The sequence below is a fragment of the Gymnodraco acuticeps genome, unplaced genomic scaffold (genome assembly GCF_902827175.1).
Source record: "Gymnodraco acuticeps unplaced genomic scaffold, fGymAcu1.1, whole genome shotgun sequence".
NCBI classification, from domain to species: domain Eukaryota; kingdom Metazoa; phylum Chordata; class Actinopteri; order Perciformes; family Bathydraconidae; genus Gymnodraco; species Gymnodraco acuticeps.
The window spans coordinates 4,095,379-4,121,851 of record NW_022990023.1 but is presented as its reverse complement, the minus strand read 5'-3'; the positions used below and the strand labels follow the sequence as shown (position 1 = coordinate 4,121,851).

At 40.0% G+C, this 26,473-nt stretch overlaps 1 protein-coding gene across 1 annotated transcript; it reads right to left on the bottom strand.

Moving 5' to 3' along the window:
• Window positions 1-515: 515 nt before the first annotated feature.
• Window positions 516-25,005, bottom strand: si:ch211-183d21.1. Its single transcript, XM_034214730.1, has 13 exons — window positions 24,913-25,005; window positions 24,526-24,802; window positions 22,212-23,074; window positions 21,386-21,566; window positions 20,660-20,799; window positions 14,780-15,345; window positions 13,830-14,103; window positions 12,968-13,163; window positions 7,220-7,407; window positions 6,179-6,274; window positions 5,596-5,760; window positions 4,637-4,730; window positions 516-1,353 (listed from the first exon to the last, which is right to left on the bottom strand). The coding sequence occupies exons 3-13, from the start codon at window positions 23,032-23,034 to the stop codon at window positions 1,290-1,292; spliced, it is 2,787 nt and encodes a 928-aa protein (XP_034070621.1). The 5' UTR covers window positions 23,035-23,074; window positions 24,526-24,802; window positions 24,913-25,005; the 3' UTR covers window positions 516-1,289.
• Between the last annotated feature and the right edge of the window lie 1,468 nt (window positions 25,006-26,473).

Sequence of the window (26,473 nt, the reverse complement as noted above, 5' to 3'; positions counted from 1 at the left end):
TGTACCGTTTTACATACAACCTAGAAATATAGAAGTTTACAATAAAATACATTTATACATAGCATAATTTCAGGGGGGCGGGGGGTTCCCTTACAAAAGAGGATTTCGTTTTAAAATCTAGCTTTCTTTTCAAATGTATTTACAAGGTAACTGAAATGATTTGCACTACAGCAGATGAGCGATGCAACATTACAAGGTAAGCAATATTAGAAATAGAACATCATATCCAGGCTGAGATGATTATGTAATGGCACTTTGTATTGGAAATGTTATGATTAATTCCCAAATTTAAATATAATTGAATCAAAACTTTGAAAATAGATGTTTTTTTTTGTATTTCTACAATATTTTTCCTTCAGATTGATGATAACTGCTAACCCTCGGATACTTTCCCCTTAATAAATGAGGAATCAGCTGATCAAAAAACACAGAAGTAAATTAGGCACAGTAGAGGTTTCTTAGCCACAAAAAAAAAAAATCACAAATATTTTTTTTTTGATTTTCTTAATAAGCAATTTTTCATTTCTCAAAAACAAATACGCTTTATTCATTTACTCTCTCGCATCCCTTTCTAATTTCCATTCAAGAAAAATGTAAACAGTTTGCTTGAAGTAAGCATACAAAAGTGGTTACAGACGCTGATCACATGTTAGCTAAAGACATTCACATTAAAAACACAATCACGCCCTAACGTTTTTACAGCATGTAGCAGGAGAGCGAAGCAGGAAGTGGACCGTTTTGAAGACTAAATGTGAGCGTCACAAATATTATCTTGGTTATAACATCTGAATGTGATGAAAGTCATTATTTTGATAGAGCTTCCTGCATAGCATGGTGGTTCTTATATTTTTAAATACAACATGAACAAGTCAACAAAAATGACTCAAGTATTAAAAAGAAAATGCTCCCTTTCGTCTTCCTTTTCCTTTAAAAGTAGTAACCAGCACTGTTCACAGGCAAAGGTTGCACATCGACCTTTATAAAAATATGGTATTATCTGGCGTTTCTTATTAGATTCATGGATTGCTGTCGAAATGTCAACAGTGCCATGTAATATACCGCACAGACTCGACACAACTAGGCTGTTAACAAGACAATCCCGAGTCATTTAATCAGGGATCCACTCAAAAGACACTCAGAAGGACACTTGTGGTGGAACCTGTTTTTAACAACCGCATAATCAGTTACGTTTAGGTCAGATTAACCTCTAGGTCAGATTAACCTCTGATTACCGCCCGCTCCCTCTGATGAAGTCCTCCCACGCACACGAGCACCTCCAGACGCCTGGATTATAGATCTGACAGTCCCTCTGCGTGCTCACTCAGCTCCATGGTGTAGTAGTCCATGGGGCGCCTGGAAATAGAGACCACGTTAAAACACACACACACTTTTTTGACAGAAAATTAGGAATGGATTTTTTTTTTTTTTGTGGCTAAGAAACTTCTACTGTGCCTAATTTACTTCTGTGTTATTTGATCAGCTGATTCCTCATTTATTAGGGGGAAAGTACAGCCAGAAGTGTAAATACTATGGACATGTTGTTAGTTACTCCCAGGGTTAGCAGTTATCATCAATCTGAAGGAAACCATTTTTTTTAGAAATACAAAAAATGTAAAAAAAAATGTTTAGGTGAACAAATCTAAATATTTAAATTGGGGGGAAATATCATAAAATTGCCAACAAAAAGTGCCATTAAATGTATTTTTTTATTTTTTTTATGTAAGCATCTATGGTTACTTTTAACATCTATTTACGAACAGTTATATTTAAAATGTTGTATCTTGGTATATTTTAATTTTATAGTCTGTAAAATGTGTAAATATGTACGTCGTTGACATTTAATTTAATCTCATTGGCTTCTCATTGCATTGCCATCGCTGCTACCTCTGCTTGTATCACTGCTTTTATGTATTTGTGTCTATTTCTATTAATGCAGTGAGAGATGCCAACTAAATGTCGTTATACCGATGTATGATGACAATAAAGATATTCTATGAAAAGTCGAGGGGATTATTTCTTTATAAACACTTCAACGTTTAGACATTTCAATTCCAACCATGAGCAACGGGCGATTCTGACAGGAAACCTACTCGTATCCAAGCTCAAAATAATCATATTTCATCAAAGCTACTTTATGCTTCACATCTCATCTACAATTCCATTTCCCTTGCGCATCAGGGAGGTTATTATTGACTGGACTGAGAGCAATGGTTTCATAATCATTGTGCAATTTCAAGACAATGGCTGCGTATTGACACAGAGCTGAGAGGACAGGAATATAAATACAAAACTTTTCTCATACAGTTTTTCAAGTAACTTAAGGCAATCTGGGAGTTATGATGATTAAAATGTAATGTAAATAAGAATGAATAAATATAAAGAATAAAGAATAAGTAAGCGTGTGGGAGAAATCTGTACAGTACATTCACCATGGACTTCTTCCCCATTACATTTGTGTAAAATGATAAGACAAGAAAGAAGGTCATGCTCTTTCATTCTGACACTTGCTGCTGACATTTCGCACTTCCTGAAACTGTGATATTCTACTGGGATAATTACATACACTTTCTGCATATTTTTGATCTATAAATAGTTACGGCTGCTGCCTTCCTGGTCGTTTTAACTGTGTTAATCTGTGTGATATGTAAATTAGCTGTGCGGTTGCCTTGACGTCATTGGCTGCCATCTCCTGGTCCGCCCCCTGAAGATTGTGATTGGAGCACGCCGGGCCCGACGCACTCCAATCGCAGCGCACAGACGGCGCACACCTGCTGGAGATGACTACAAAGCCTGGGGGCAATCATCACTCTGGAGGCTCTGCTGTGTGAGCGGATGCCTCTCGCTAGTTTGTGTGCAAATCTGTTAACAGTGGTTAACTCGTGTGGTCTGTGTTTGTCAGTATTGTTGTGATTAGATTAGTTTAGTATTGTTTGACTGTTGTCCTCTACCTTAGCTGTGTTTTCTTACAGGCTCCCTTTGTTAGTTGTACCACTTTTAAAGTGAGGTTTTGTTTCGTTCTTTATTTAGTGTATGAGTATTTATTTCCCCTGTATGCGATTAGACTCCTTTTTTAGAGTCCTCCTTTTGTTGGTTATTTATCAACCTGTGCTCTTTTGGCCTTTTTGTTTGTTCCAGGCTGCATGCCTGCCATTTTGTTTACCCGGCTATTTAAAATAAACCCTTTATAATTATACCAATTCCAACTGGTGTGTGTTGTTTTCCTCTACCCCTAGAGGGGGACGTAACAAGTTCATAGATGCAACAAACAAAGTATAATTATATATAAAACCTTAAATAAGCTCTGTTATCAAATATGTTAGGAGGCACCAGACAAACTTAGTTTGGTGGCAGGAGGAGAGAAATGCTTTTAAGAGTAAAGGTTGCCGACCCCTGCTCTAGGTTAGCTACAGGTCTGGAAGTCCACTCCAAATGTTTCTTAAATCTCAATCTCTACATTTATGGCAGCCATTCCATTCCAGTGTCTGTTGAATAACACTAACACAGAGAAATGTTGTCCGTATTGTTTATAGAATAAAAAGAAAAATTTAGTTTTACTAAAAACACATACCTTTAAATCAGTGTTTCTCAAACTTTTTCATACCAAGGACCACTTAACCAATAAAAAAACACTTGCGGACCACCTAACTCCACACATATCCAAAAACACATCGTTTTTCTAGAACAGATTACAAATCGCCTGAAATTGGTACAAACAAGTGGCAACATGTGTGATGAAGGTGTTGCGCTGGGCTATATCATGCAATCGAAAGTGAAACTTAACCTCGCTCCATTGCGGAGATATTCCCGCGAGAGTGCGGAAAACTTCAATTAATTAATTAATTTCAAATGCGAAATGTTACCAATATACTCACGGACCACTAGGGGGTCCACACTTTGAGAAGCACTGCTTTAATTAGTAAAACCAGAGAAACTGTTAATGCTGCAGTGGTCTCTTAATTTTTTCCAGAGCTGTAGGTTATGAAGTGGTGTAGGTTTTAAATTAGCCGTTTACTCCTTATTTCAGTCTATATACGGTAGAAAGAGCTAATCATCTCCTGGCGTACTAACACTCAGAAGTCAAATAAATGTATAAATCATGTATATGTTGCATATAGTGCATATTTTTCGTTATACTGTATATTATATCATGTTGTTATGACAGCATTTCCAATATTTTACATTGCATGACTAAAGATGTTATCTCCCTTGCGCTGCTACTTTATATTTTCTTCCACTGAGAATTCAGACGTGTGCAACCCGTCAAGAAAAAGGCACAAATTGAGTGTGACTTTTCTATGATAGACCCAAAGTCTTTTCTGAAGAAGTCGTCTAAAGACGGGAATAATGGCAATGACTGTGTGAAAAAGAAACAAAGCAACACATTTGCAGCGCCAGACTCCCAACAAATGGAGCTAAATTGTTGTTATTTCATCTTAATTACCAACACTTATTTCTAAATATGCTGTCCACAACACTCCATCACTCTTCATTTCTGATGTCAAAAGATTAAACAAATGTTAATCATCTGGCTTTGTGATGGTGCCTGGCAAATGATCAGAGAATAAGGGAATTAAATGCTGCACGTCCAGCAGACAATGAGAGAGGAAGACAGCAGAGGAAAGTAAAGCGTGCTCACCTCCTCCTGTAGAAATATGTGAATAAAGCTGCGCCCAGTCCCAGCAGCAGGAGCACCGCTACGATCAGCCCGATCTGTAAGCCTAGGGCGGACGCTAGGAGAAAGAAACATCTGGTTACATTTCTATAAACAAGATAACACGTTTAAATAGCAATTAAATCATCTATTTCAATCAGCACAGATATTGCATGTTTGTGCCTAAATGCCTTCACACCACTATTCCAATTCCACACTTGCCCCTGCTTCTTTTTTCTATCTACTCTTTCTCAATTACTCAATTATCCAGAGCAGTGGGTTTGTGCATTTTTCTCAGTAAACATCAGAGAGATTCAGCGAAAACATTTTTACTCAGGTGATGACTTTGTTATGGCTAGCAGGAGTATGTGAATGGTTAGTGTAGTTGCCATCTTACATTTGTTTGTGTTGTTTAGCTTATAACAGTGGCAAATAAAGCACAACTGGTTGTAAAACATGAATATCTAGTAGGAGTTTGGGGAGATATGGAAGGAAAATATTGGCTCCATGTACAGATTTGCTGAAAAAACGTTAATCATGTTATTACAAACTCTTACTCTCTCTACTGACAACTTTGCTCTACGCCAGAGGGTTTCAGGTTCGATATGCCGGTGATGTGTTAAGAGCACATTGACAAAGAAAGAAATTGGTGTTGTGTCCCCTAAAACCAATCGTTGTATAATGTTCTGGATATCTCAAGGAAAAGCCTGGAGACAGGAGCATATGATTTTGGATGTTTACTTGCAAGAAAAGGCACAGTCTTCTGTTTTTTTTATTGGGATGTACCAAATCAAGCTTGCGGGGGTACATTTGAGTCTCAGATTTAAGGGAACTGCACATACATCTCCCGTAAGTCATATTGGGAGAAGTCAAACATTTTAGACAACATGCACATTAAGAAGAACTGATTTTTGTTGTTGCAGTGGCGATGTGTTGGTGCTAACCTGTGCCTGAGTAGCGTCCCGTGGTTGGAGCGGAGCAGAAGTCTCCCTGAGCGGATGAAGGACTGGTGTGGGACGTCTGGATGATGAGGGCCTTCTGGTGGTCCGACAGCGCCTGGATGTTCCCCCACACTCGCAGCCATCCAGACACACAGGAAAAGTTGGCTCCTTGAGCACAAACGGAACAATCTCTCATTAAATACATGTGCAAGTAAGTTCAACCCATAAATACACAACTAAGTACTTATATATGAACGCTGCCGGATAATGTTACACGAGAAGTAGCCGCAGCAGGGCTAGTGAGTTCCTATATGTTTCCACAGGTGTATAACGGCCTCTACAATTTGAAATCCTAAATACGTACTCTCCAACAGCGTCTGCCTGAACATAATAACAGATATTTAGGACAACTTTAGAGCTCCATGGTAACAGTGACGTGAGGTTGATTGCTTTCATATTCTCCCCAAGAGCCCCTGAGTGTCAGAGGTCTGTAATCATCTCCGTGTTCTCGCAGAAAAAACACATTTCTTGCATTCAAAATAATCTGCCTTATGTGATGGATTTATCCTGAGGGGAAGTTCCTCACCTTGCAGATACAAGGCGGAGATGCCACAGTGACACTTTTGCTCCAGGTATTCGGCCACTTCAGCGACCCTCTTCCCCTGGATCAGACCACTGCATTCTGGGAGAAACAGAGACAAATATAACACTTTTATAAAAAGACATTTCCTGTGTTTTGACCGAACAGATACTGTAACATTTTGTCAGAAAAATTACCAACATGTTCGGTTTAAAATTCTCACACATTTAGGGTCTGTGTTTATTGGTTTGTTTTTGCTGTCTTCCTAAAAGACAAAGTTTGGGCATTTTAACCTTTATAAGAAACTGTACAATTAAGATTAAGACAGGAAACACATACCATTTACGTTACAGCCATAATGAATTTTGCATATAATCATAGAAATGTTAATATGGCAAAACTAAAGCTACATGTATTCCTTTAATAAACTGAAATGGTTACCATTCAACAGCACTATGCATCGTTTAAACTTTATATAAATACATAATTCAGAGGTCTGAAACCACACTTATTGCACCCCTTGAGCCTAATTGTGTGACCCTGGGTAATCAGTCTGATGTACCTAGTTGTAAAGTGTCTCTTTTAACAAAATAATAATAATGTTTATTTATTATAGCACCTTTCACAGTAATAGAATTCAAAGTGCTTCACAAGTAATAACAAAAGTTAAAATTAAGACCACAGAAACATGAATACAAAAACCACATGAGGCAGACATGTAAGGTCAACATAAAAACAAAACATAGACCACGTGAAGTCCTGAAAGTACACATCACACACATTTCAAGTAGAAACAAAAGCCAATGTAAAAAGATAGGTTTTCAGTAGTTTTAAAAAAAAGCTTCTACAGAGACTGCAGAGCGGATGACTATAGGGAGAGAGCTCCACAGTCACAAGGCACCAGGTCACACTTCATAGCTATATCTTTTAAAGTTGTTTATGCCATTTAAGACTATGTATGTGCATTTTTTTGTGTGAAGAAATGCCTCAATGAGCTTTACACCCTCTATTCTTGCTCCATAGTATTTTTCTACATTGTATTCTCACCTCCAGGCGGCTGCGGCTGTGCGTCGCTGGGCAGGGGGCCGAGGCACAGGTCGATGTGACTGGAGAAGGCGGAGCTGGGACAGAGGTTGGTGCTGTGAGGAGTGGGAGAGGAGGTGGTCCAGGAGGAGGGGCTCCTCACTTCGCAGCACGAACACCGGCTGAGCGACACGGGACCGTCTTCCACTGACCTGCACCATTTTTTTTTTTTAAATACAAACATTTGTGTGTTAGCGAAAAGCAAGAAAAAGGCAAAAAATAAGATATCAAGTCAAACAGAATGAAGGTTTCCATGCACACAAATGAGTGTAAGGCCATCATGTATTTTGCATCATTTAAAATGGATAACACAAAACATGAAGCCTACATGGATTCCTTGAATAAACAAACATGATTAACTGCACTTTGCAATATTTACACTCTGTATAAAATACATATATGTCACAAAATGAGTCTGTTTGTCATTGAGTCTAATTTTGTTAACCCTGGGTAATCATCTAAAGGGTTAACCCTAACCCTGTTAACCTGAACTTTAAATGACTATGTACAAAGCAGTCTGTTATCTGGTGATTGAATATGATTGCTGCTGTAAATAGGAAAAAAACTAGCCAATCACCATCGGAAATCCAGAGTTTACCGCAGGAAATTGGTTAATAGAAGGGGTCACATCGCCAGGTGATTGTGACTGATTGAATTCTTTACCCCCACCTGCAAATAACCCCTGAAGAAGGTGTTTATCTGACAGTTTCACGCTGCTCTAATCAAGTAAAGCTGAAATGTTCAACCAGCAAGAATAAGCTAGATTTTGAAAGTACCACACAGAAAAATATCCCCCAAAACAAACGAGCAATGTGGCAGGACGAGACGAGAGCGTTAGGGAGAGCCATGCAGCACAATATTCTCACAGTATCCTCATGTGTCATTAACATGTTATCAAACATCTAACATTAAGAATGAACACTACTTTTGTTATTATTCACAGCAACCTTGTGGAAGACTACAATTACAATAATAACAATTAAGTGCAATAATTGCAAGGGCCGGGAGCGTTGGTAGGCAATCATTCAATGCCAGCTGAAATAAGTCATTACCGGGCCTGTCAAAGGCGTACAAATACTGGATGTATTCATATTTTCGCTCAGAGCATTAATTTCTCTTTGGATATAGAGAATTTTGCGTTCACACCTGCCTTGTATAGTCCGGTTGAATCGAACCCTGGTGCGTTTAGCCGCTTGGTGCGGTTCATTTGGGTCGGTGTGAACACAGTCCGAGAGTCAGGGGTGCCCAACCTTTTTTGAACCGAGAGCTACTTTTAAAGTTGCCAGTCTGCCGAGATCTACCAGTCCAAGCGTCCAGGCGTAGCCATTACTGACAGCCTACTACCAGGTAAATACACACTTCTACTTGTGTAAAACTGAGTAGTGTTGCTACAAAAGTATAAATTAGGCTTACTAATAAGACAACTCAGATCTGAAGCTACAGGAATCTGCTGCCAAAGTGCAATAAAAAGAAAAAAATTAATAGAATCAAACCCTTTTTTTGTTGCATTTAGTAGAGTATAAAAATAAATGCCTTTAAAATAGGATGCAAGCAACACTAGTTTCTTAACTTAACCTGAATTGATAATAGACTATAACTTTTATTCAGAACGCCGCTGCTCGAGTCCTCACTAACACTAAGAAAGTGGATCACATCACTCCTGTTCCGAAGTCTTTACACTGGCTTCCTGTGTGTCAAAGAATAGATTTCAAAATATTGCTGCTGGTTTATAAAGCTTTGAATGGTTTAGGCCCAGGATACATTTCTGACCTCCTGCTAAATTATGAACCATCCAGATCTCTCAGGTCTTCAGGGACTGGTCAGCTTTCTGTCCCCAGAGTCAGAACTAAACATGGAGAAGCAGCGTTCAGTTATTATGCTCCAAATATCTGGAACAAACTCCCAGAAACCTGCAGGTCCGCTGCAACTCTGACTACTTTTAAATCCAGGCTAAGACTTTTCTTTTTGTCGCTGCTTTTAATTGAACTATTCATATCTTTGACTGCACTGTAACTTTTATCCATGTATTTTTTCTTTTAATGTTTATTTTATTAGCTTTTCTTTTTAATGACTGATTTTAAATGCCATTTTCTTAATGTCTTTCATTTTTTGTAAAGCACTTTGAATTGCCTTGTGTTGAAAAGTGCTATATAAATAAACTTGCCTTGCCTTATACCATTTTGTACAATAATTATAATGAATAAGTTCAAACAAACAAAAACTTACAGCTGATTAATAACGGTATCTAACTTGAGTTTTTATTATATCAAAAACCTGTTGAAATGCTTCTGTTATATTTACTGTCCCCAAAAAGCGCGTCGGCAGCCTCCAGGAATGCTTCTTTCACAACTTCGCCGTCTTTGAAAGACTCGGGCCTGGCGCCACGAGGGGGCAAAAGGGGGCATTGCCCCCTAAGTTGTTTTATTTGCCCCCTCACTTTGAGCATCATTCAGCCATCGAAAAGTTAAATAAATGTCACAATTATTAAATAACTTTAAATAATTATTTTCCCCAACACACGTTACTATATTTAGATCAGATATGTGGGCAGGCAGTCAAGCAACGTGTAAACAAGCCTCAACCCCAAGTGAGCTTGTAGTCTTAATTAAGCATGTGTGCTTAGCTGTAAACGCAGTCGGATGGGGGACCAAAACGTCCCTGTTTTCCGGGCAAAGTCCCCATTTTCGGAATGTGCGTTAAAAAACATAGAGCAAGGTGAAATAAAATGTTACATGTCAGTAAAAACAGAGTAACAGTGTTGTGCCTGTTTGTAGCGTTAGTGTATTTCTTTTTCTACTACTTCTTCTTCTTCTACCTCTACTTCTTCTACCTCTACTTCTTCTTCTTCTACCTCTACTTCTTCTTCTTCTACCTCTACTTCTTCTTCTTCTTCTACTACCTCTACTTCTTCTACCTCTACTTCTTCTTCTTCTACCCATGGATGTATAATAAGAAGCTACTAATTCAATGTACCTTCCCGCAAAATATTGGACAAAAGAAAGTCGGCTAGTAGTGTCAACTAAATCCATAGTATTAGAACAAAAGTAATTTAAACGAGGTAAATTACGAATGTATGTTCTCAATTGCCAAGTGTGGGATTGAATATTAAATTAGTTTAGATTAGATTTATTGTCCCCAGGGGGAAATTCATTTCCACAGCTCTGTGAAAACAAGATGAAATCGACAAAAAATAAGACAACTACAGATAGCACCACACATGATGCTTACCTGTTATTATTTAGGGCTGCCTGTATGGATCAGGTTTTTGCCAAAGCGAGCCCTTTTACTATAATAATATGTTATTATATAAACCGTATTGGTACAATGAGCGACATCTAGCGACGGATTTGTAATCTGTGTCTGTCCATTTGGTGTAGTATTTGATCCAATATTACATTTGGTTTATATATTAGTCACTTTCTTATGGAATGCCAGGTTTTAGGTCTTGGTTTGAACATTCAATCCTGAAAATAAAAAATCAACCAGATTAATTTGTATTTAATCCTGACATGACTAGAGTAGATAGTAAATAATAAATCTGTATAGGAAGACGAGTTAAGGGATAGAGGAGAAAAGGTTATGGTATAATTACAGAGCCTGTCCATTTATAAATTGAGGGAATCAATGTTAGTCTGTTAACGTGACTAACAAAGTGCAGGCATCTAATAAAGTACTATCTATTATTAAAGATCAGAGGAAAAGAACAGAATGAGAGGGGTCAATCCGGAATACAAATAAAGAAGCAAAGAGATTGTAGAGCAGTGAGAATGAAAAAAACTTGGTGTGTCAATTCATTACATTGCCAGTATTTTTCGTTGTTGTGAAAAAAAAGTCGCCCCCTCGGATTTTTGAACAGCCCCCTCAGTAATTTAAGCCTGGAGAGACTTCATGTGTTTCGCAAGAATGTGACTGACACGATAAGATGCTATGGTAGCAGCCTTGCTCTTGTTGTTGGGCCTGGTGAAAATGGACTGCTGTGCATTTAGCTGTCCTTTCAGGCCCCTCCCCTTTTGGAGCGTAGGGCAGAATTAGGAGGGAATTCCGTCTCGTGGCGTTTGTGGACTGTTTTGAAATGCCGCTCCTAAATTACCCTTCTTCGATAAAGCCACGCTCGCATTGCAGATGAGACAGATGGACTTTGAATTGGAATAGATACAAAAATAATCATCCTCCCAGTCGGAGTGAAAATTATATATTTTGGGCTTTTTTGCTTCTGCCATAATTGCGGTCTTGTGTGTGTGCGGACTGTCACTCCTGTTGACACGGACAACGTCAGCGAAATAGTGCCCACTGCCCACCAGCCACGCCCCGACACATGGGGTCACGCCGGCCAATCACAAAGCTTTGATGCGTTCAAGTGCATTATTCTGGCACAGGAAGATTATGTCATAGGACATTAACGATAAAACAGAATATTGTTGTTCTATTTTTAGACACATATCGCGATCGACTGGGAATCTCCCCGCGATCGACTGGTTGGGCACCCCTGGCTTAAGTGAACTAAACAACCGGACTCTGGTCCGCTAAAATAGGTGGTCTCGGAGCGCTTGCTTGTGAACTCTGGAGCGGTTCATTGCTGGTGTGAACGCAGTCCGCACCAAAACATACGAAGTGTAGTATTTACGTGTCACAAGAACGCGGATGTCTTAAAAAATCTTTAGCGAAAGAGTCTTTCAAGACATCCGCGGTTGTTTAGTTAAAGAGTGAAGCAGAATGAAGTGTTGAACAGTGTCGTGTAAAGTAAAAATTCTCCGTCAGCTACATAAAAGTAAGAACACCTGTCGTCGGTGAAACGCCCCTCATTACTGCAGAACGTCTCATTATATGTGTTATAATGTTTTTTAACGGACGCTGTCTGATTATATAATCATATGCGCGGGCCGCTAGAGTCTGTTGATCTCCAGATTAACAGCAGCATGAGAATAACCTGCCGAAAGTGCCGATGCTCCATGGCGGAGGCTCCGCTAGAAATTGCCGGGATTCGCGTTTTTACCCCCTTAATGTCTGACCAATGGTTGAACAGCATTTCCGTGCACATGACTTGTGTTTAAAGTTTATAGTCCGTTTGAGTTTTGCCCGTGTGAAAGCAAACCGAACCTTCTGAAAAATGAAACAATGTAACAAACTGTCGTCTGGTGCGCACCAGAAAACGGACTATTAGGTGTGAATGCACCCTTAAGGAGTAAAACAAAATAAAAGTTTCTAAAATAAAGTGCATACGCTGGCTTTGACATAGTAATGTTAACTGTAGATTAAGATTTTCATAGATCTCAAAAGTTAGGAATAATTCAAATAGTGAAATGAATATTGGGGTGAAAATGTTTCTAAATATAACCAATAAACACATTTTCTTAATGTCTTTCGTTTTTTGTAAAGCACTTTGAATTGCCTTGTGTTGAAAGGTGCTATATAAATAAACTTGCCTTGTCTTGTCTTTTAAAGAAATAAGATTGACGATGTTTTGACAGGTATGTAGGTGAGTGGATTTGTTTTAATCTAATGGGTTTTGTCTTTTTTTTAGCTTAGCGTGCCTTAGTTAGAACTGCAGAACAAGTTGCCATGGTAATCTTTGGTTAAAAGAGAAGAAGCTGTGAAAAGATAATAAGGTTAACGCCTCTACAGCAGTTTGATTAAAGCCCTAATTGAGTTTAAGACTTATTGTACAAGTTAAAAAAAAAAACGTGACAGCTCTCAGTGATTCATGCTGTGTACCTGGCAGCTGGAATCACTTGTCTCCCTCTGCTGGATGACAGAGAGGAGAGCAGCTGCTGGTTTTCACTGAACACCAGCACGTCTTTGAGGCTGGAGTTGGTCAGCGCTGTGCCGGCTCTGCAGACACTGAACAGGTCGTAGCACAGGACCACCGCTCCTCGGGCCGGCACTGAAGAACCTTCCAGAAACGTCTGATCTAAGCAGGAGAGAGGGGAGGCGTGGTGAGACATCAATCAGAAAGCCTTGATTCCTAGCAGGGACATTTACATTGTTACAGGAAAAAAGTTAAATGAATACAAAATAAATAAGCTAACATATCTATTAAAACACACGTTATCATATTAAAATAGGCATACAACTATGGTATACATAAAGAGGCAAGCAGTGATTACAATAATAACGTGTTTAAAGAAAAACTGATTACTGATATTGCAATTGCGGTATGATTCACAACATTGGTCGTTTTTTTAATCCTAACTCTTATCATGATTCCAAATTACATTAAATTATTACGGTGCGTTTGTTTAAAGGATTTTTTGCAAACAATTCGGTTTTGTTGAGTCTGTAGAATATGATTTGCAGGCCGGGATAATTCCCCAGCTTCAAAACTTTATAAAAAATTGTGTTTCAATACATTTAAATATTGCACAAGTCCATTTTGCAATTTCTGAAAATATTCAGATTCATCTTCAGCACTAGTTTATTGCACATGAGCAGTGTCGTTGCACAACAGTGGTATAGTTTCAAAACAAGTAAAATAAGAAAACAAAGACACAGAGAGAGTGTGTGGGAGAGACTATTCAGAGTGCACTATTATTAATAAAGTGAGAGGAAAGACAACAAGACCTCCTCCTGCCCTCACCTGCTCCGGTGACATTTCCCACCACGTAGAGTCCATCGTCGTCCACAGAGCCGGTGAGAGGCATCGCGATGACGGTGCCGCTGTGCTCCTGATCGAACACGGAGAGCACCAGGCCCCGCAGGTCCGTCCTGGGGGGGCCGTGCAGCTCCACAAAGCTCCTCTGCTGGTTGTGATTGGTCCAATGGCTGCTCGCCACCTCGCTGATGACCACACCCTCAGGGGCGGGAGGCGGGCGGGGGCAGATGTTCTCCCTCAGAGGGGTGGGCGGAGCCACCTGCAGAGATTGATGAATTTAAACATTTATGGTTTAAAAATGTCTTGAAAGAATCCCATAAGGAACAGCTGCATCACTTTGGATATGGGTGCAATAACAGAAAAAACACTTTGTTAAGGTTTTGTTTAAAAACTTCCTTTCGCCTTTGGTGAAAAAAAATACATTTCCGGAAAGTTATAGAAGCAATTTACGGCTATTGACACTGAGTCTGTTGCAAACCGGATTTATCCCTTCTTTCTTTTATTAAAAATTCTATACATTTTTCTTTTCTTTATTTAATTTTTACTTTGTATGTATGATTAGTTTTTTCTAAAGTTATTCATTTAGTTATTTTTGATTTTTTTCGTCAAATTTGTATTTGTGTTTATTTATTTGTACGTTTCTATATTTTAACATTTGTACATACTAAAATTACACGTACCATGATTATTTTCTTTGCCTGCATATTTGTGCTGACTTAGGCCAACCTGACTTTGCATCATATTCATAAATATGAGCGGTAGCTGTATTCTCATCTATTTCCCAGCAAAAAGGTGAATAAGTAAACTTCCCTTTCCCTACATTATTTAATTAAAGATGTTTTCCACAATCTTGTGTTTCTGCCACTTGGCCACATCAGAGTTAGTACTAAAAAAGTGTTTGAATTCATCATGCTGTGAGAAACCTCTGCACTCACTGAGAAAGCGGACAGGTCGTACGGGTAGAGGCCCCTGCAGCGACTGAGGGCCTCGTCTCCGGGCAGAACCTCGGGGTCCTCCAGCAGAGGGAGCTGTCCCGGGGTCAGAGCTTTACTCAGATCCTGCGCCTCCTTATCCGACCCCCTCTGCCGGTACACCACCGCATCCATGAGCCCTTTGGTGGGGATGCCCCTCTGTGAGGCGGACGGGGGGCCGTAGGGGCTTCGATACAGCGCCACAGCGTCAGGCCCGTTCTGGATGGTGTTGGGGGGCAGGCGGAGCGACGGGGCCGGCACCAGCCTGTCACTGCCCAGCAGGAAGTAGCCCTTAGAGGTGGTGTAGTGTCCACTCAGGCTGATCTCCCTGTAGGGTTTGTTGTTGTGCGCGCTGAACAGCAGGATCCAGATGCCCTGCAGGGACACCCGGCGCCCCGACGGGTGCCACAGCTCGATGTACTCGCCGTCCTCAGCGGCGCCGGGGGTGTCCGTGTTCAGCTCGTTGATCAGGAAGTCACTGTTCCCCCAGGGTGGGAGGTGGGGAGGGGAATCGGTGCCTCCTGGAGTCACTAACGCATAAGGAAAAGTTTGAATTTGCTGCTGTTAAAGGAATAATTTCACTGTGGTATTTTTGTTGAATTAACAGACACATAACATGCTAATAAAATAACTTTACAGATTATTTTAGGCAGAATTTGTTTCTTTTGGACATGATCAGGCTAGCTGTTTCAAATAATTTATGCTAAGCTAAGTGTCTGCTGGCCATAACTTCATATTTGTTTAGGCATGTTTGAGAGTGGTGTCTATTTTATTATTGGCAAAAACGCGATTGAGCTTATTAAGCAATTTTTTTGAATATAAAGGGACATTAAGAACGTTAATTATATTAATGCTCTCATTTTATGTTTGGGACAGTAACACAATACCTATAAAGTGCAACAGATGGCAGTATCATCTTTCAGGAATCAATTCAATGAGAATTTAGAAGAAGTATTTCCCACATAAACGTTTTTTTTCTCTTCCATTAAAGTTTGGCTAACCTTGAAGTCTTTTCCGGGTGTAACCTAAGGCAAAGTGGACAGCCAATGCTTAATATTGTAATAAATAAAAATCAGAATCTGTCAGGATTTTGAGGATCTTAAGGTTTAAAATCTTTTCCTGAACTTGGGAAAAGAAGTTGAGAAAGAAATCTCACCACCAGGTCCATTCAGTAGCTGTTCTGGAGCTTTAATAATAAGAATAAATTATAATAAGAATAAGAATAAAAATAAGGTGTTTAATCTTTAAAAGTCAATGTATCCAAGTAGCGCTGAACGATATACCGTGTCATGGCGATAACCGCGATATGCGCGATATTCACACCGCAGGGAAGTGCGGTTTTATTCATTTTTGTTTTTAAATGCTAACGCAGTTTAGCACAGAATTCAAAATAAAGATACCCTTATTACTAATCGAAACTGCACATACAATATATCCGATTAAAACTGAGACTCCACAGATTATTTAAGTATAGTACATGCCCGGCGCCGTGGGAGGGCCAGGCCCTCCCATTTGACATTCCTGCCCTCCCCGAATAAACACGTTTTTTTATTATTTATACAAATTAAAAAATATATTTATTTTATTTTTTTAATTATAAATAAACTGTGAACTTTTATGCTACGATGTATGTGATGTCAGAACTAAAAAAAAATCGCAGGCGCCAGGCTACGTCAAATAAATGCATGTGTCTGTTGTGATTTGTGATTCGTCCCCATTTAGACCAATCACAGCGTCACACTCTGCCGCCTATTCTGGATTTGTTTATTGTGCATTCTGTAGACTCCCATTTCTGTTTGAAAAAAAAATTGGCTTAAAAGGTCTAAGAATGTATTAAAACGAAATAGCGATGAAAGAACTGCAGCCGATGGTGCTGCTGGCGACCCTGCACCTGCCGTTGCAGCAGCACGCCTTAATGTCACAAGCTTGACCTCGGCAAACCCCGGGCTGAGTTAGCTATGATCTGGGGTTAATAAACCCAAGCAGGTGAAGCTGGATCGTTATCCAGGGAGATTGTTTTCAGGAAAGAACCGCACTTTTGCCGGTCTGTTGAAGATTCGTTAAAAGCAGACGCAGCCTTGTGTCTTCATCTGATGCGGCTTTTACTGTCAAAGGTTTTTGCGACTGGAAACACGCATTACAGACTGATAAAGGACTGCTAAGGCATGCCGCATCAAAAGAACACATTTCATGTGAGAGTGTGTGGAGAGAGAGACAGATACGCGAGGAAACAAATAAGGAAATTAGAACTTTGGTGCAGATCAGCTGCACGGAACCGTTATTACGTGTCAGCTGTCGTTGATATTATAGCTTTTTTAGCTGTCAACCAACTCCCTCTCAGAGGTGACTCGATTCACTCCACAGCATGTCCGAGTGCAGTGCATCGGAACATAAACCATGCCCAAGGCGGGCTAAACAGCTCATCGACTCCGTCTCTACTATTTCTCTCCGAGTGCAGCGATGAGGAAGCTGCCATCCTTAACCAGTGTGCCTTGCTCGTGATTTACCAGTGTCTGTGCTGCCAAGCACACAATGTTTCAAAGTGGTTTCTACGTTGCCCTTTATTTGTGTATGTTTGCGATAAGTGTGCGTCTTTGCGCAATGCCGTTGGCCTTGCTGTTTGATATATATTGTGCCGCAGGCCGTGACGGTTTTGTGGGCCCTCCCATGAAAATCATAGGCCCTCCCTTTAGATTTGTTCTGGCGCCGGGTCTGGTATAGTATCTAAGCGATCCGATCTCGCAACAGGGGAAGCAAACACAGACATCACAACACGTACCTTTTACGGAGCTTTTACGGGAGATCGTCTCACCGTAGCTGTCAATCTGATCAACAGACGTGTTCAATGGCATTAAAACGAGAAAAAACGCGGCTGAATCGGTTGATCCATAGGTTGATAATGTATCTGTGGCTTTGAAGCAATTGTTTATAATCCATAATTCAATTTTTATGTAAAAATCGGAGCACAAAAGTTAGCTGCTAATGGTAGCCACCAGAGTGTATGCAGCTTCCGGTTTTGGCTACGCGTCACTGTCACTCCTTATTTGGTAATGTGTGTGTGTTAGACCAGTGGTTCCCAAACTTTTTGTGCCCAAGGCACACCAAAGGACAAGTACAAATCTCAAGGCACACCTATTGTGCAAAATAGCCCTTATAACACGTGTTATCACTCATATCATGTAAAATATCTGTAAATGTGCATAATTATTTACTAATGCCAAATAAAATGTGACAAAGACAACTATAGCCTATTACTCGTGAAATATTTATTAACGAAATATTTCAGAAATTAATTTGAAACTGTATCAAATTAGGCTTCATCAAAGCAGCAACACACTCATTTAAACCAGACAGGTCACAAAATGAAAAATGAGGCAAAGGAAACTCAGCAGAAATTCAGCACAGAGAACTGTCAATGCAAGGAAGCTGCATTGTCCATGGTCCTGAACTACAAATTATAAATGTAACATTTCAGCAATCAGCATTGAAACATGTGCTATCGTAAATATTTTGCCGATTTACAAATTAGTGAGATACATGTGCCTGTCGGGGCTTGCAGAATTTTTTTATCCTTGGTGGCACTGAGGAGAGGGCCACTCGCAAGTCCTGTTCAACAGAGAGCCGTGACCTCCTGTTGTTCTTCATGTAAACCAGAGTAGAGAACGCCAACTCCAGAGATGGGGTCGTTACTAAAAAAATGTAATATATTACATATTACTTTTTTAAAAAGTAATATATTACACTACTTCGTTACTATCTACATAAAGTAACTCATTACTTTACTCGCCGAGCACGTACGAACTGCGCATGCGTGAGTGGCAATAACTTTCCTTACCAGCAGGCGGCGGTAGTGTGTATTTGTCATTCAATACAGACAACAACCGGAAGACAGAGAAGAAGAACAGACTACGTGATATCAACAAACAACAAATAGCGTGTGCGTTAGCTTCACCTTAGCATGTGTTCTTTGCAGGTGCTTGTTGAGGTTTGACGTGGTGTTTACAGCAGTGGATAACAGCTTCTGGCCTGGACACAGTTTGCACCTCACCGTCACATTCCTGTCTATTCTTCGGACGAACTCAAAATAATGGGCATACCTCCACCCCTCGAAAGTTAACGCTGACTCAGCCATGTTTATGCAGCACTGCACGTGGAGATGTGGACGCGCAAGTCGCGCAGATTACGTACATATAAACCTACAAAGTACTGATATAGTAAATTAAAAAGTAATTATTTGTGTGTAGTTGTATATTGCAATAATAACGTATGGTTGTCACAAAATCCCACGGCACACCCGGACTTGCCTCACGGCACACCGTTTGGGAACCACTGTGTTAGACTCATGGTTAGACCGCGCTGGACTGCCGCATAGCCAAGACCGGAAACAGCAACCACTCTGGTGGCTACCATTAGCTACTAACTTTTGCTCTGCGATTTTTACATAATATATGGAATTATGGATTATAAATGAAATAATTTTTTTATACAGAGACGTTAAAAACCTATGGATTAACCGATTCAGCCGCGTTTTTCTCGTTTTAATGCCATTGAACACGTCTTTTGATCAGATTGACAGCTACAGTGAGACATCTCCCCTAGAAGCTACGTAAAGGTACGTGTTGTGATATCTGTGTTTGCTTCCCCTGTCCGAGTTCGGATCACTCAGTGATGATACTATATACCTAAATAATCTGTGGAACCTCAGCTTTAATCGGATATCTTATATGTGCAGCTACGATAAGTAATAAGGGTACTTTTATCTTGAGTTCTGTGCCAAAGTGCGTTAGCATTTTTCGCTCAGGGGTCATTTAGATGCTTCTTATGAGACTTGTGTTTTGTTTTGGTAAAAATGGTTTGTATCGTCAGTTAGCTGAGATTATTTCCGTTAATCTGGTGTAACACATTAATAGGTTCTTAAATATTAAGATCCCCTGAGACACAGTGTCGTGAAAAAAAAAAGTAAAGTACCCGCCGGGACTTTGGGGCTTAACAGGTTAAAAAAACCGCAATATATACCGCAGGGGGGGGGAAATCGCGATGTCAGTTTTTTTCAATATCGTGCAGCCCTATATCCAAGTGTTCCTACATTAAATCATATCTGGCTGCTTGCTGCATATTTTTCACTTTCATATTTTGACAAATCTAGCTGCATGTTTCCAATCCATTTACATAAATCTTTTCAAGGGAAAAGAGGAAGAAGTCCACAAGGAAACTGATTCTCTGAGTTTATTATTATCTTTAATTTCTCTTAATGTTGGTTAATTATTGAAGCAACATCCATCACCAGATCTCAGTTCTTTAATTTGTAATATTTGTGTCAGTGATGTGACACAATACTTGTGTCAGTTCCCTAGTTCCTCACCTGACCAATGATAAAATAAACAATTTCCCCCGCGGTCAGCAGACTGTAGGACGGGCATGATGACGAATGTCTTTCTGAGAATTATTCCATTGTTCCTCAAGATTAATAAGACATTTACTAGAAATGATCCATGATTGCATGCCTACACATGTAGCTCCTAATGTGCCAAGTATTCAACATTAACAGTCTCTCCTTGCAGATGACTCATCCTGTTTTTCTCACAGCCACACGTTATTTCTCTTTACTGTTGAGTCATTTTCACTACTTAATGATCTTGTTCTCATGCCTACTTATCATGGCCAAACGTTATATAATTTGCACAATGTCTGAATCAGATGGGCGTTCACACTGCCTGTCAATCATGACCTATTCCCTTTCTTACTGCATGCAAACTGCAGGAAGAATCTTCTTTTGAATCAAACCAAATACAGATCTTAATAATGTTCGGTATATACTATAAATAACAGTCATGCAGCACTCACCCATGCTGTGCGGGCAGATCTTTGGCCAGGGGCACTGGTTTGGCTGAGCTGGGGTCAGCGGGGCCTCCCAGAAGACACCAGGGTCTCTGGCCCACGTGGCCACACCACAGCGACTCAGATAGTAGCCCCCCTCTCTTAAACTGAAACAAAAATGAAATATTTAAAAAACAAACCCCATGAATCAACCTTTATTTTATCCGAGTGCAACCAGCTGGTTGACTTTATGGCTTCTAATAAAGGTCCATAAATTTTGGTTTGAGACTAAATGACTGCAACACTAATAAAACCCACATCAGCTCCAGCTGTTGCCAACAATGTTAAACATTAAACATTCTCTTTGTCATGTTTGTCTTCAGCATTTTGCTCCAAGCAGTTGCACTTCAGTAAAGCCTCACGATGATGCTAGCGTAACTGAACACCTTTCAGTATTGTTTTGTAACCTTCAGTTCTCATCAGTGACGTGCAAATTAAACTTGCAATTTCAAAATCAATTTCTATGTCTTCGACTCAGTGTGAAAGAAAGTCTACTTGTGACGATTGCTCCACAGGGATGACGCACCAAACTGTAAAAAATGTATCAGCAAAGAGGAACAATGGTCACAAGCTGACCCTTAAGAGAGAAATGCTTCAATGTGTTTTGCAACACTTGCGCCCCAACTCTTGTTTTGTACTGCAGTCACATTGGTTTGGTTTTACTTGATGGAGGAGACTCTCTTAGTGTCTTGCCTGTTGCTGAGTTGGTAGGGCTCTCTGCCGGGGATGAGAGTCTCAGTGAGGTTGGCGCTTGGCTTGTTTCCAGGTCCAGCAAACACAAACGCATCTAGAGGCTGAATCTGGCTCAGTGGACTGCCCAGGGGGAAGTCCATGGCTCTGCCACTGTAAATAGCCACTGCCCCAGAATCATCTCCTGAGAAGAAATCAAAACAGGAACAAATAATTTACAATAAAACAAAAGTGAGTGAATAATTAAAAGAGTAATTTATTCCATATAGGTCATCGTATAGCCTGAGGCTCACCGAGACCCCTTTTTTTCTTCCTAAGAGTCCATAAGGACTTGCAATTTTAAAGCTCCATCTGATTAAAACAAATTCCCAGCTCACTAAAATCTCTCACATCATTTAATTTCTTAAAAGCATCTCTTTTCACTTTCAAACGACCTGCTCTTGCTTCTAATTTCATTTAAAGAATCATGATTTTGGTTCCTTTCTCTTTCTCTCATCTCTTTCTAAATGTGTTGATGCATTGCTCATTTATACTGTGTATAGCGCTGTAGTATTACATGTAATTCAGGATATGTATATTAGTAGGCATGGGAGAGCTTTTGTCTATATGTGTGTCTTTTTTTGTTAAGGACTCCTTTCAAAACAATATGGTTCATCTCAAAGTGCTTATTCTTTAAATAAACTCAAATGAAAAGGTACCAAAATTCCCCAAAGCTCCTCTTCGCTTCCGCCTGTGAAACCTGATTAAATAGAAAGCTCAACCCAAAAGCAATCATAAACAAAATAGCATTTTCCAGCATAAGATCCCAACAAACCCACAGCACACTGACCTTTCATGAAGCTCTTCTCTATGTTCACGGAGATTAACCCGTTCCTGGATGTTTCCAAGTTCACGTCCACGCTCACGCTGACCCTGTCCGTTCTCCCGTCCAACACAACCAGCGCCAGAGGACCCGCAGCCGGAGCCTCTGTCAGCTCCACGAAGCCGTCCACCTGCCCTCCTCCCAGCTTCAGCTCGGTGATCACAGGGATGGTGGCTGGAGCGGCAGGAGGGGTGCAGTTATTCCTCTGACCCGGGGAGGGGGAGGACACCTGGAAGCCCCAGCGATCTTCAGACAGCAGGCACCTCTCGATGGACTCGTCCCCCTCCAGGGTCGATTCATCCTCCACAAACGCCGGCTCACCTGGGGTCAGAGTCTCAGCGAGGAACTCTGCCCCTCCAGTACGCCGGGTCATGTACACCACGGCGTCCACCATTCCGAAGGCGGTGACGTTCATCTTCTCGTTGTAGCGAGATGCAGACGTGTGGTAGAGGACGATGGCGTCGGGCCCGTTCTGGACGGTGTTGGGAGGCAGGAGGATGGCGGGTTTGGGCAACATGTCCACCGAGCCCACCAGGAAGAACCCCCTGTCGTTTGTGCTGTGGCCTTTGAGGTCCAGCACCTTGTAGGCTATGTTTCCGTTTCCGTTAAAGAACACCAGGGTGTAGCCGTCCAGGGAGGAGCGTTGTCCACTCGTGTGATACAACTCCACGAACTCAGTGGTGTCCAGTCGGGGGTTGTCAGCGTTGATCTCGCTGATGATGAGGCAGGGGTCGCCTCGGACTACCACCACCAGGCAGAGACAGGCCACACAGGCCAGACTGACCACCATGATTTACAGCTTCTCCGAAATAACCTCAGCAAGGGAGCTTCTACAAAAAAAAGTTGCATTCCTCAGAAAACATTACTGATGAAATCTCATTGTGTAAATATTGTCTCAATGCACAAATAGTCAACCCTAGATATTGTAGGTTCAATGTTCCTGCTCTTAGCGACGGAAGGATCTGCGTGAGGAGATTAGGCCTGCGAAACCTAAAACCTCTTTTAAGTCACATTTAAAAACTCCCTTTTCTTATAATTGCTTTTTATTTTTTGTTACATTTCATTTATTTTTAAACTGCTTTAACATGCTGATGTTTAGTTCACTTGCTCTGTGTATTTTTACCGTTGTTCTGTTTTATGTGAAAGCCCTTTGTAACTATGTTTTAAAATGTGCTATTTAAATAAAGTGTATTATTATTATTGTTATAATGTCAATAGTGGGAATCAGAAATATCATGATATTTGCTATAACCTAGCATTCTTCCATGTCACAATCATTGCCAATAAGGTTTACACTAACAAGAACATATAAAAATGTTCTTAAAACGTGTGAAACCTGGTAATCTTGGCTAAAAAAGTAAAACCTCAGTAATATAAAAGTGTTGATTCAGACAAAGTGGGGTATTACATCAGAAATATCATGATATTGTCACCCAGCCTTCTTCCACATCAGAAACAGGTTTATCTGCAAGTAGGTTTCAAGGAAATATAGAAATATTCTTAAAACCTGTGAAACCTCGTCATCTTAAAAGCTAATAAAGCTCAGTCATATAAAAGTGTCAACACTGTGGTTTATTAAACTGAAGCAGCACTGGGATTTCATTTGAAGGGACACACAATCTGAGCCACAGAAAAGGGCTGGCTACTGTTTCCAAAGCGTGTTCACAGTACTGTAATCAAATCTTATGTTTACCACTTGCAGACCAGACTCCCTGGAAGAGAAACCTCATAATATCATGAATGAGTCTTCTATGAGTCTATTGTGGTGACATTGGGAATGCACGTCTTATGCATGAGTCATGCAATGTTGCGAAACTCACACTGGCAAAGCAGATGGAAGTTTTGTATGAAACGGCCAAAATGCTTTTAGCTGTAAATAAACGGGATACATGTGCACATAATGTAAAATACAATGCAAATGTGTCATTTTTTAGCAACAAGCTGAGCACTACATGCAGTTTAGCAACCCACTTTCATCCCTGAAGATCTTAAAATCGTCACAGATTTAAGGATAGCGACACAAATTAGTCCTTAAAGAAGCTCCATTAGTTTGCACGATATGCACTCTGTAAGCATACCACGTTGGGACAAAAACAGAGGTTTTAGGATGTAAAAAGAGACTATGGAGTTAAAATTCTGCCCTGGAATTATCTCCCATCTCATGGCAGTTATTCCAGTCACGGTCAGCCTGCAATGCATGCATCTTTCCGTCGAAAAAACCCCCTGTCAATCTGCTTTCTATCACTGCCACACAAGATCCTAAAAACACGTCGTGACTTACCGTGTTTTCTTCACTGCTAGTCGGCCAGGTGTCGCCTGTTGCACCGTCGAAACGTGTCCGGTTGGAAGTGAAAACGTCGGAAATGGTTTTGGTAAAGTTTGTTTTCTGCCCTCCGCCGCTCCCTTCATTCACAAAGCAGCACTTTCTCCCCCCGGACTGTGGGCGGTCAGACTGACTGAGGGGGAAGATGCCTGCCAGGGGAAGCTTCCTTTCTTTTTCTTTTTTTACGGCTCACCATTCAGCCATCCACAGCTGAAGATAAAACACCAGCAGCACCCTGAGAAACCAATTAAAAGACAAGTGTGACCCCCCACGCTGTGTTGCAAAGACACAGAAATATCTGCACTCTAAAACTGGTTATTTATGTTTTTTAGAGGAAGATAATACCGTGGCAATGAGTTCATCCCAAGAATCCTTATAAAAGACCTGAAGGGGGCCCCTGACCCCAGTTTGTGAATTAGGGGAGAGCGGGTTCACTGAGACTTCAATGACAGCAGAAGTCCCGCCCATTGTCAGGTCACTACTTCCTGTAGAAAAAATACATTTTAATTTTCATTGTTTAATCTGACTATAATTTTAGGTTTTATATTTCAAACTGGACAGGTACCTCTTCTCCAAAAAGTAAAAAATAAAGCAGAAATATTTGCCTGCGAATGAGTGGTAAATGTTAAATAAAGGAATCTTTATTTATTTACTAATAATCTTTAGTTTAAATGTTAAATATAGGAATCTTTATTTAACATTTAAACTTAAACTTCCTGTAGCTTTACAAACAAAATATTACATTTTGTATTTTCAACTGAACAGGTCCTCTTTTCTGAGAAGTATTTTCATGTCATTTAATCGTTTATTTGAACCGGGTCAATGCACATTAATGAACATTTTAAACAAAATAATACTTTGAAATGTAAATGAGCCGGATTTAAGCTTTGAGCTAATTTCCACATATAACATTTATGAACATAACATTTATATACATGGCAAACAGAAATACATGATGCAAGTAAAGGTATAGAAGAAGAAACATCTTTATCTGTGTAACACTTAAAGCTCATAACTTCCCATAGCTTTCAACACAACTCATTTTAGTTTGTCAGGGTTTCTTCTGTATTTCTGAAGAGCTGTTTTAATATTTTAGGTTTTATATTTTAAACTGAACAGGTCCTCTTTTCCAAAAAGTGAAGGTAAAAGAAGAAGAAAATACTTTCTTTCTGTAACACCTACAGGTCCCAACTTCTTATAACTTGTATCACAATTCATTTTAGAAAAGCTGTTTGATTAGGTTTTATATTCTAGGTATCCTCTTTTCCAATAAGTAATAAACGTTACATTACATTGCATTTAGCTGATGCTTTCATCCAAAGCGAATTACAATAGGTGCAATAAAACACGAAGAATCAAACTCAGAACAACAACACTATATCAACATGTTAACAAAAGAAGAAGCAAACGCGTTTTCGGTGACGCTGAAAAACAACAGTGTTGACAGAGCATGAATAATAGCATACTGTTTCCGTGCCAGGCGCAGAAAATAGAATATACTAATTAATAATGTATGAATAAAGAAATAGGCTACACTGACACACATAATAACCTAAAATTGCATTTTCCTCAAAAAGTAAATATGTAAAATATCAAAACAAAGATATTTTTGGTTTCCACAGGATACAACTCATTGAAAATACTACAATAAAAAGGTTTGAGAATATTATAATCTTGTTTCATTGGGGCATTTTAAGCTCTGGCTATTAGCAGTATTAGAATACACACAACTGACTATATTAATGGTTTACTTATTGTCATTTGCTTAAGGCCAACACATTTCCAGTAATAGGTTTACTATCGTCGGGGCCTTGAGTTATGCCTCCCTTGGGAAATAGAAGAATGTGTGACAAATGATTCAGTATGTTGCATTACTTCCCCTAAACATGGCTAAAAGATTACTGAG

Bases quoted from the DNA above. Each gene is read 5' to 3' on its own strand.
- si:ch211-183d21.1 (XM_034214730.1), bottom strand. From the start codon at position 23,034: ATGGTGGTCAGTCTGGCCTGTGTGGCCTGTCTCTGCCTGGTGGTGGTA. The intron at 20,800-21,385 runs GCAAGACACTAA...TTTTTGTTTCAG, and splicing joins CCCTACCAACTCAGCAACAG to TTTAAGAGAGGGGGGCTACT. The intron at 7,408-12,967 runs GTACACAGCATG...AAAATGGTGCAG, and splicing joins CAAGTGATTCCAGCTGCCAG to GTCAGTGGAAGACGGTCCCG.